The sequence below is a fragment of the Rhodotorula paludigena genome (assembly GCF_050403205.1).
Source record: "Rhodotorula paludigena JCM10292 DNA, Rt_paludigena_JCM10292v1_ctg97, whole genome shotgun sequence".
Classification (NCBI taxonomy): domain Eukaryota; kingdom Fungi; phylum Basidiomycota; class Microbotryomycetes; order Sporidiobolales; family Sporidiobolaceae; genus Rhodotorula; species Rhodotorula paludigena.
Genome location: NW_027481361.1, coordinates 26,029 through 36,817, shown reverse-complemented (window position 1 = coordinate 36,817; position 10,789 = coordinate 26,029). Strand labels below are relative to the sequence as shown.

The 10,789-nt window shown below is 59.0% G+C and overlaps 1 protein-coding gene across 1 annotated transcript; it reads left to right on the top strand.

The window, feature by feature from the left end:
* Positions 1-7,658: 7,658 nt before the first annotated feature.
* Positions 7,659-10,433, top strand: JCM10292_002616 (uncharacterized protein; the record flags this gene model as incomplete). Its single annotated transcript, XM_076652872.1, has 7 exons — positions 7,659-7,763; positions 7,825-7,995; positions 8,061-8,385; positions 8,452-8,973; positions 9,030-9,238; positions 9,305-9,424; positions 9,486-10,433. The coding sequence occupies 7 exons, from the start codon at positions 7,659-7,661 to the stop codon at positions 10,431-10,433; spliced, it is 2,400 nt and encodes a 799-aa protein (XP_076501585.1).
* Between the last annotated feature and the right edge of the window lie 356 nt (positions 10,434-10,789).

Below are 10,789 nucleotides of genomic sequence, written 5' to 3'. Positions count from 1 at the left end.
CCCCCCCCCCTTGCCGTCAGACGCGGCTCGCATGGAGCTGCCGGTCATCACGCGATAGGCGGGTGCGCCAACAGTGGCGTGTATCTGGATAGCCCAAATGTTGTAATTGTCCGCACCGCGGAGGTGAGAGTCGGACGGCAAGGGCGTGGGGCGCGAGGGCACCATGATGGGCGCGGCGGAGGGGAGCGTGCGGCGGGCGTGAAAAAATTCGGTCGGGCTCGTAACCTATCGCTCGCTGCTCCTAGGCGTGGAGTAACAAGAAGCGCAAGTTAGCAATGCAAGGCTAACAGATGGGGGAACAAAACGCGAGACGGACCTGCTCCTAGGCGCAGAGTGACAAGGAGCGCGAGGGAGAGCAGGAGGTCCGCCTAGACAGGAGAGGGCAACGAGAGGGGAGGGGGATCTAAGTCTCGGGGGTGCGAGCGGCAAAAGAGAGGAGACAGCGGGGCCCAAACCCGCGACCAAAAGGAGAGGCCGCGGAATTATTCCACAGGGAATTGTGCCCTGCTGGCCTTACCGCGCAAAGACCACTGCACCATCAGCACAGGGAATGGGAGTGGACGACCGGAGGGCAACCTTAAGGCTGCGCCGCCGGAGGTGCAGCAATAAGTGTATGTGGGTCTGAGTCTTGAGGTGAGCAAGCCGCAAAAGGAGCGCAAGAGCGGAGCTACAGTAGCAGGAGATGAACCAGCCACCGAAAGGGCATCAGCTGAGAATTGTGGAACCATTCAGATAAAATCAAGCCCTGTTGGCCTTGCTGCGCAAAGATCACTGAACCATCAGCACAGGCAACCGGAGAGGACAATCGGAGGGCAATACAAGGCTGCGCTTCCGGAGCTGCAGCAACAAACTCTTCTATTCCCAGCATGCGGACCTCAAGAATGTCCTTGTCTGTCTTGGTCCAGCTTGTGCATGGGCTCATGCAAGTGGGACGCAGCAGCTTTGCCCAGCTGCCACAGACTTCCAGGTGCAGCCTGACCTCTGCTGGCGCCACCTGCAGACTAGAGGTGGGAGGCCTGCACCACAGGGTCAGGTATGGGTGCGGGCTGGCTTAACCGCCAAACAGTTGGGGTGCTGGGTAGCTCGAACCCAGACGTGCTCCTGTGGAGCCAGCTGACTGAGTCTCAAACTGCAGAAGCTGCCCAGACAATCTGAGAGAGAGCTGAGAGATAGCTCAAACAGATGCAGAAGCCTGCAGCAAGCTCTGCTGCACTCTACAGAAAGCTGTTACAAGCTGGCAAACACAGGAACCTGTCTCTCTGCATTGCATGACCTTCTCAAAGCGCAGAAACCGCTCTCTGCAGAGTCTCTTGCTTTCACTTGCTCTTCTGAACATTGCAGACAGCTTTGTTGCTGGTCAACTCTTGTGCTGTGATCTATAGCTCTGAAAAATGGGCTCAATATTGCAAGATTAGTGATTGCCAAACTGCCAAACATTTGGGCGCCCGACCCCCTGCCAGCTGGGTTCAGGACCTGCCCGCACCCAAACTGGCGCCTGTGGCACTCAAGCCCTGAAAGCCCGCACCCAAACCTGCACAGTTTGGGGGTTGCCGTTGGGGCGTCCCACCTCTACTGTGCACCAGGCCGTATTTCAGCCAACTTCTTGGCAGCTTTGACTAGTATTCTGCTTGTCTGGACCACAACTTCATTCCAAATATTGTCAACAGCGGTGTTTTTTTCTCTCCTCCAGCCTACCTGCATCCCTGCCGCCAGCATGGCTGCCACCGCAATGACCAACTTGCTCCTGCTCCCTGCCTTCTCAATGCTGCCGTTGACCTAGCTGGCAGCATTACAATTGTGCTTGCAACAGCTGCAGCTGTGCATTGTTGCGTCATTTACAGCAAAATTGTGATGATACAAAACAATACACCCACTCAACGACAAGAGTCTAGCGGCTGCTACCCGGCACTTTCCCTTACCCAGCCAAAGTCTAGCTTGTGCCTGCACTGATAAACTCCATGAGGGCAGAACGTCATACAAGCACCAGGGCTGTGGACACCAGTAGCTAGCTGCAGTGGGGTTGCAGCAGTACACGCTGTTGACAGAGCAGCAGCAGCGGCATGCCTCTGGAACACCTGCTGCCCCTTTCCAGATGTGTCCTGTCAAGCACCTACTAACCAACTTTGAGCTTACTATAGCATCTGGGACAGCTTGAGGAGCGGCAGAAGGAACAGTACAAAGATGGCACTGCAGGTCACTCTAGAGATGGGCAGCCCGAACCCGAAGCCCCCCAATCCCCGATTCGGGGGGCTAAGATGGGCTTCAGCCCATTCGGGTTCGGGCTATTTTTGGGCAGGTCCCAAACGCCCGAATTTGGGGATTCGGGCAGCAAGGAGCCAATCAGAATGAGCTGAAAGCTGGCTTGCCGGCTTCCTCTCTCTTTGGCAAGCTCTTAGACAGTTGTAGATGCGCAACAGCCCTTTGCAATGCAGTCGTGCATAATCTCACAGTCCAAGAGCAACCTGGAAGAGGGAGAGAGAGAGAGAGGAGGGCCAGGGCCAGCAGAATGCGGGGTACCGGCTGGGCAGGCCACCTCTCCCTCGCCTTTCAAAGGCCACAAAAAGGCTGTAGACACTATATAGCACTCTCTAAACTGCATAGCAGGCTTGCAAGGACTTGCAGACACCCTCTAGAGCAGCTCCTGGCCCCCGAATGCTTCGTTTGGGGCATTTTGCTCGCTTCGCTTGTTCGGGTTTGGGTTCGGGACCGGCCCTCCCAAATTTCCCGAACGCGCCCAAACCTTCGGGCCCCAAACCCCGAAGTTTGGGGAATCGGGAAAGCCCATCTCTAGGTCACTCTTGTAGGGTATTCTGTTTTGTTGTGTGGCACTCAACACTCTGCTGAGCAGCTGGAATACCTGCACAAACTAAGGAAAGGCTGCAAAGCCTGCAGGAGCCTTTTTGCGCATTCTCTGATTGCTCTCAAGGTGCATCTGGGCATAGGCAGACTGGTGAAGCAGCAGGTGCTGCTGCCTCTGCCTGGAAGAAGAGAGGTGTGTTGCTTGATCCGCAGAAAATGACCAGGCCACTTCATGAGCCTCAATCTGACTTGAGGATCTGTGTATCTTGGTTTCTATGCACAAATCTGGCTCTTCAGAGACTGATGCATGCTGACAGGAAAACTCATGGTCCTCTTCTGATTGTTATGAATGCGTCAGACTCAGGCTGAAAAGCCAACAGCGGCACTGGTATTGGCAGCGGCGCGCGTTGGGCGGATAGCAGCTCTTGAACAGCCTCTTTTGACAGTCTGGCAACTGCAGAGTACCTAATGCCCTCTCCCAAGCTTTCTACAGCATATATGAGAGCCTGAAAAGTGGCAGAGGGGGAAGTCAAAAGCAGCGGGAGGGAGCCTCGGGCACGGCACAGCAAGGTGACCTCTTCTTCTGGTGTCTTCTGCTCATTTGCCTCACCTCTTCCAGGGCGGTTTACTCTGTCAAGGGGTACTACATACAGACTCCAATAGAACAGGTGAAGGACCCAGAAAAGCACAGGAGAGGCTGCAGAGCTCATTGTAGGTTTTTCATTGGCTCAGGTTGCCACTACCCCACATATCGGCACCCAGAGCAGCACAGCGGCAGGTGCTGCTCCCGCCACCTGAAACTGAGGTGAAATGCCACCATTTCAGCAAATATCCGCTGCACCACTATTGGCCTTGGCAGCCTTGTGTAAAACTGAATCTATGTGCTAAGACAACCGCCGCGGTCATCCTGGCGAGATAGTATAGTGGTTAGTACAGTCGGTTCTGACTCGAGCACTTCCGACTAACCTGGGTTCGATCCCCAGTCACGCCTTCGTTTTGTCCGGTGTTACCATTTTGCTGGCAGTGCAGTCTACGGTATCAGTCTGATGCGTTTGCAACCAGAGTTGTCATTGATCTCAGTCAGGAAGCGTGGCTGGCACTCTGCACAAACGGCCCTTTGCAAGCGCCGGCGCCCAGCACCAAGAGGTGCTCAGAAAACTTTGACATGAAAGGGTGGTCCTTTGTGTCATGAACCAGGAGCCCTTGCAGGTGTGAACCAGATCAACTTGTATTGATCCGCCAGCCTGGGGAAAGTTGACGCCCTCAACAAGTGCGGTATTTGTCTTGGCCTTGCTGATGAGACTGTTGCCATCACACACCGCCGCATTTAAGAATTAAAGCAACGCCCAGCTAAACTTGGGTAGCTTTGGGCAGGCGTTGCTGGGTGTCACAAAGCCGCTTGGTCCTTTTTGCTTGTAAGATTGCCCTGCACCTGTTTTCTGTCAGCAACTGTCAACTGATGCCTGCGCGTTACAGTATGACCACAGACGTACGGCATAGCCATTGTCCTTGAGCACGGCATTGAAGAATTTCCTTGTCCTGCCGTTCTCGACAAGTGCTGCAGTTGCCTGTGTTTGCAAGCAGCCTTGGATCAAGGGTGCACAGAAATGAGAGAGGACGCACCTTCTTCTGCGCATCCTGCAATGATGCCCTCATTGGTTCCCCAACATCTCTGCCCGCCCATGTCTTCTTCCTGAGCTCCCTGGACTTCTTCCCATGCTCTGACTGCCGCACCAAGTCATTGCTCCACCATCACTTAGTCCTACATGCCATGCTCAGCATTTCACATGTAGACTGGCAAGCGCTTGGCGTTGTTTGACACGGCGCCCTTTGACAAGGTGGCGACAGGCAAGTCAGCAACAAGGACAAGGTTGGCAACAGTTGGCAGCGCGTACTGCCCACCTGCAGTGGCCAAAGGTCATTGCTTCAGCAAAATCAGGGCCAGGAAGCCGTCCATGAAGGCAAGCACACACGTCCAGGGTTGCCGCGCATGCCCAAGCGTGTCCTGGTTGCATGTGAACAGGACTGTCCGGCCGGCCTCTTTGAGCTCTTGCAAGCGCTCCTGCAACAGGATTTTCAAGGATGCCAAACAATGCGGCGTGCATTGCTTGCAGCTCGAGGGTGAGCTTTGCGCTGGCGGATGGTGGCTTTCAAATGGAGAGGCGCGACTGCTGAGCCTATTCAGTCAAGTATTCAAGTGATTAGTTCAGGCTCGACAGCAGGAGTAAGTGAGACACACCAGGTGACCATGCTTCAGTCCATACAGCCACTTGCCAGACCGCTGGGGCGCGCTCCTTCTTTGGCTTGAGTATGCGGCCAATCCCCATCCCGCTTTCAAGCCTCTTGCGCTCCTCCTCTACCACCGCGCGGCCCGCCTGTGCCTGCCCCGCGTACACATCCACCGTCCCGTCCTCCACAGTCATACGCACCCGCTTCGCACCTCCCGTCCCAGTTGGCAGAGGCCCGTCCAGCGCAGTTGCAACCGTGCTGTTGTGGTAGATGCCGATGTTGGGCATCTCGGGCGTGAGGACAGGCAGGCGGTCCTCCACCTCGCGCATGTTGTTGATGCTCCGCGCGCAAACAACGCCCAAACCGCGCGCAGTAGGTCAGGCGCAGCGGGCTCAAAAGGGGCAAGGAAGAGGCAGACGGCCACATGAGTGGGGAGGAAGTGGGTGAAGGCAAAGAGAGGAGGGAAGAAGTGGGAGACTGTGCTTGTGTTGGTGAGCTGGATGAGGTCCGAAACATAGATGAGACCGTCGGCATGGGCGAGCAAGTTGTCCCAGAGAGCGCAGATCAGTATCAGCCTGCCCCATGCAGACTGCAGAGTACTCCCTGCTGCTGTCTTTGATGAGATCAGGATGGCCGTGAAGTAGCGAGGACAGCTCGACAATGCTCTCTGCTTGACAAGGTCAGTCAGCGTTGTGACAATGTCCATGAGCAGACAGGAGAGCACTCTCAGCCTTTTGCCAGTGGCTCTTGAGCTACGTCCGGCCTATTCAACAGCTTGTCACCGATGGGCGAGGCGGGAGCGGACCGTGCATTGCACAACACATTGCAAGCCTTCTCACAAGCTCCTGCACCTCGTGGATGTCTTCCTTGTAGAGCAGCTCCGCATTCTGCTCCGCCAGGCGACGCTGCTGCATCTGCCTGTGCGGAGCACCCTTGATGAGCGAGAGGCGCGCGCAGAGGAGTGCTTGTGTGGGCACCGCCTGCTGTGCCCTTTTGGAGGCGTGTTAGCACGCGTGACACCTCGCCGCACCGCTGGGCGCGCGGCGTTGGTGCTCCTGATGAGAGACAGGCGTCAGCGTTTGGCAAAGCACGGCTCCCACTGTGGGATGCACGCCGTGCTGTCCACACTCTCTGCAGTTCAAGAGAGCCACCCTTGTGGCCCTGTGCGCGCGCAGCAAGCAAATGAGAAAATCAGAGCAGACACAACATGACGCGGTAGATGAGAGCCTCAGAGCAGGAGGGGGAAGGCAAGCAGATTCCCCACTTCCTTCTTTATCAAGTGCAAAATCACTCTGAGGTCTTGCCATCAGTTATCTGGCAGTAAATTTCTGTGAGACCCACACGAGAGCAGAGTGCAGCACTGCGCAGTGTGTGGACTCCGTCGCACAGAAGCGCGTTCCCGTGGAAGCACAAGGGAAAATACAAGAGGCAGCCACACACATCTTGCATGTCTTTTCTATCTGCAATACACTTGACACCAGCCAAGACAGGTTATAAGATTGCAGGCATGTGACAAGGCGCAGGAGCTTCACTTCAAGTCCATGTGTGCCAACCTTGCCGTGCAGCAGGCATGGCCATGCCCATACATGATCATCAGTACAAGTTCATACTGCAGCTACATTGGCCCTGACTCCTGGCCGACCCAAGCGCAGAGGCGGCAGGCAGCAAGGCCACGGAAGGTCAAGGTCCTGCACTTTGATGGCTGTCTGTCCCAGTTTTTGCTTCCTGGTCTTCTCTCAGGGTACAAGGGTGCACAAAGGCGCCTTGAGATGCAAGGAAACCCAGCCAAGATAGGCAACAGGGACAACACAGCCCGAGTCGAAGAGGTTGACGGGCTGTCTAGTTTGTAAACGGCTAGTTTCTTGCCCTGCCTTGATGCGGCCAAGTGTCCGAGTGGTTAAGGAGACAGCCTTGAATTATTGCTGTTTTGCAATGCCCCGATAGCTGTTACGCTTTGCGTGCGCAGGTTCGAACCCTGTCTTGGTCGACCGAGGTCCCTGGCTCTTGGGGTTCCTGTTCTTTTTGGCGCCCTGTGGCAGCTCGGGCGTCTTCTTCGCATGTACAAACGGGGAGGCGGCGGCGGCGAACTACACTGGGCACCCGCGAGTACTAGGTAGTGCCGAAAGGGCAAGTCTGCGTCCAAGAGGGTGTCTCAGGCTCCCCTAAGCCGCAGACGGCGCCGAAAGACCTTCTCATCACTCACAAGATGCATTTGAGGCGGAAGGGAGAGCAGACGGGTTCACAAGAGCGGTGTAAAGAGCCAGCGAGCCTACGCGGAAGCGAAGCGGGACTCGTCAGTCCAAACACCAACGTTGCTCCCTCAGGCTGCACTCTCGGATCCGAGCGCGGCGTGTCAGCGCTTGCACAGACCCGACGAAGCACTACTGGCTGCCCAAAGAGGAACTGTGTTGCCGGGAATTGAACATCCACCGTCTGGAGAAACGATTTTCTCCGCGGAATCTGGTGGGCTCACGGCGCGCTTCCGATAGTGCAGAACAGTCGAATGACGCTACGAGACCTTCCACTGAATTGAAAGGCGGGCAGCGGGGACGTTGTGAGTCGGTTGACCTGCTCAAGAACGCGAGCACCTGGCGACCATCTTCGCTCCACCAACACCCGCCGCAGCGCCGATGAGCGACTCGCCGCGTCGCAACACCCAAGCTAATCGCCAGGCACGGCGGCAGTCGCCCTACACGCGGCCGACGCAGCCCTCGGCGCAGCCTGAGCCAACACCAGTGAGCCGGGCGACTTCCGCTGAACGCAAAGCATCAGAGCTGATGCTCTGTAAACTTGCAGTCACGACTAAGGAGCTTGCTCTCCTACGTCTCGCCCTTCCGATCTGCGCGCAAGCACAAGGCACCGACGCCCGAGCCTGACGACGAGGCTGCCGTCAAGGAGGAGCTCGACTCCTCCGAGGAGGGCGCGGCCTTTGCGCTGCACGGGAGGTTGTTGCCTCGCGGACGAGAAGTATGTCGACCGCGTGCACTACCGGCTGGCCAGCTAGCTGACCGCGTTGATCTCCCCGTCAACAGTTCGCCGACCATGCCCCGCCTTCTCCTACGCCGGGCACGAGCAGCGGCTCCAAAGCGTCCGCAAACTCGCTTGCCTCGTCCGCCTCGCTGCCCAACCTCGCCGCCACACTCGCCACGCCGCGCTTCGGCCGCACCGTCGATCGCTCGCCCAGCTACGCTCGTTTCGCCGACTTGCAGTCAGCTCTTACTGCCGAGAGTGCAGTGCACAGCACGTCGAGCCACGCGACGCAGGAGCTGGCGCGCTTCTTCCAGGCCAAGGCGGACCGCGGCGAAGAGCAGCTGACTCCTGTGGAGCAGGCGGGCGTCTTGCACCTGATGCAGCAGGGTGCGTACTGGCCCCATCCCCGCTGGCACGTCTCAGCGCTGACATTGCGCAATGCGATACTCGCAGCGCACGGCGATTCATCCGTGCCTACCGCCTTCACGCCCAACTTCCGCTCGAACCCGGCCGACGCTCTTGCGCAACCGGTTTCACAGGCTGGATCCTCGTCCGGCTCCGTTTTTGGCGGCGAGCTCCCGTCAAGCCAAGCGACGGGTCCGGCAGTGTCCAAGCGCCGACGGCCGATGTACGTGGGAGCGGGCTACTCAAGCCGCAGGCGCCGAGCGACCATCGCTGGGGTGTCTCAGAGCCAAAGCGAGGCCGCACTCTCGTCTGGTCCGGATGCTTCAGAGGGCAAGCGGCGCAAGACGGGCCGCGACGACGAGGACGACATCCCCGTTGCGACGCTCGACGATGTGGTCGTCTCGCCTGCACCCGTCCGTACGCTCACCTCGCAGCGTGCTCCGGCGAAACCAGCTATTGTTGCGAAAGACCCAGTCAAGTCCGCAAGCGCGAACCTAGCGGGCACGAGTGCTAGCTCGAGTACCAGCACGCCCGCCAAGCCATCGCCGCTTTGGCAGGTCAGCCAGGCCGGTACGCTCTTCCTCACTCGCCTCGATCGTGAGCGTGACTGATCAATCGACTCGCAGACGTTCCTTCCCCGTCGCCGCCACGCAAGAGCGCGCCGGCGCGTCCCCCGACTCGTGCCGCCGACCTCATGCTCGACATCATTCGCAAGGAGGATGCGGCGCACCCACCGCCGTCGACCAGCCCCAAGGCTGCTATCTTGAACCCGTACACAAGCAACGATAACCCGCTCGCGCTCGCGGGTACCGGTCGCCCGACCAGGACCAAAGCGGTACGTCCTCGCCTTTGTCGCACGCACGCCAGGGCTGACAAACATGGCGGATCGGTGTGCACACAGAAGTCCTCCACGCCGCGACCCGCGCAGCGCGTATCAAAGGTCACGGCGGAGGTCGAGAAGCTCAAGCAGAAGGCGCAGGAGGAGTCGCCCCTCGAGCAGCTTGAGCGCACCATGCCTGCCGTACGTTCTTGCGTTTCCCTAAAAGTGCAAGTGTTGCTGACGGGTGAATCGCATGGTGCAGGAATATCGTCGTGAGTCGAAGCGCTCGAAGCCGGCAGAGCAGCCCAAGCCTTCTGTGTCCGAAGCTGCGGCGCCCGCTGCCGCGCCCAAGAAGGCGAGCAAAAAGGCTGCCGCGGTTGTCGAGCTCTCTTCGGACGCTGAGGACGCCGAGATGGGCGGGGCGGAGGAGGAAGACGAAGAAGAGGAGGAGGAGGAGGAGGAGGAGGAGGAGGAGGAGGACCAGCTTGTCGACGATCAAGCGGAGGACTTGCCCGCACCAGCGTTCGCTTTCGGCACAAACAAGAAGGGTGCTGCTGGCGCATCATCCAAGCCGACAACGCCTTTCTCCTTCGCGGCCCCCGCGCCCGCCCCTCCTTCCTCTGCCCCCTCGTCAGCCAAGCCCGCCTTTTCCTTCGGCAGCTCTACCTCGGGCTTTTCTTTCGGCGCTCCCACCACCTCCGGATTCGCTCCCGCTTCCGCCGGAGCTGCCAAGCCGGCGACGACCGGAGCATTCACTTTCGGCGGTGCGACGACCGGCGCCACAGCGACCGCGGCGCCTGCCTTCTCCTTCGGCATACCCGCCTCAGAGCCGCCCAAGACGACCTCTCCTGCCGCGGCCAACGTGCCGCTCGCTCCGCCCGTCCTCCCGCCTCCCGCAACAACGCCCATGGCTGCGCTCGCAGACGTCGCGTCGAAGGCGCACGCTGCCACATCGACGCAGCAAAACGCCGGTGGAGACGCTGACATGGACGTCGAGGGCGCTAGCGAGGGTCAAGAGGACCCGCAGGCGGCTGCACGCGTGCTGAGCAAGGCGCAGCTCCCGCTCGCGCAGTTCTCCTTCGCGGGTCTCGCATCCGCGTCCGAGGCGGGCGCACGCTCTCGAGAAGGCGAGGTCGACAAGGCGCTCGAGGCGGTCAAGGATCTGGTCACGGGCATGAGCAGGAGCGAGCTGCCCTCGTTCGCCTTCTAGGCGCGGCAGCGCAGCTTACGCGGTTCGCCAGCGCGAACGGTCCGCGCGAGGTGGGCAATAATGATGACGACGACGGCGCTGTTCTGGCGCAGGTACAATGTGAGTGACGAGGGCTCGTGCGAGCGCGCTCGGAAGGAAGGGGGGCGGTGCAGGATGGGTACAGGGCCGGAAGGCGTGGTGCAGGCTAGCTGCAGCTGTTATTCGAGCTTTTTATGCGCGTTCAGTGGTCTCTCGTCCAGAAGGAAGCAAAAGCGGCGGGTGCATCGACGCATCCGCGTCGTTCGAGGGGAAGCGACCTCGACTTCCTCTCATCCGCGCATCCACGTCCTCAGGCGGGCATCGCGCGTGCACTGCTC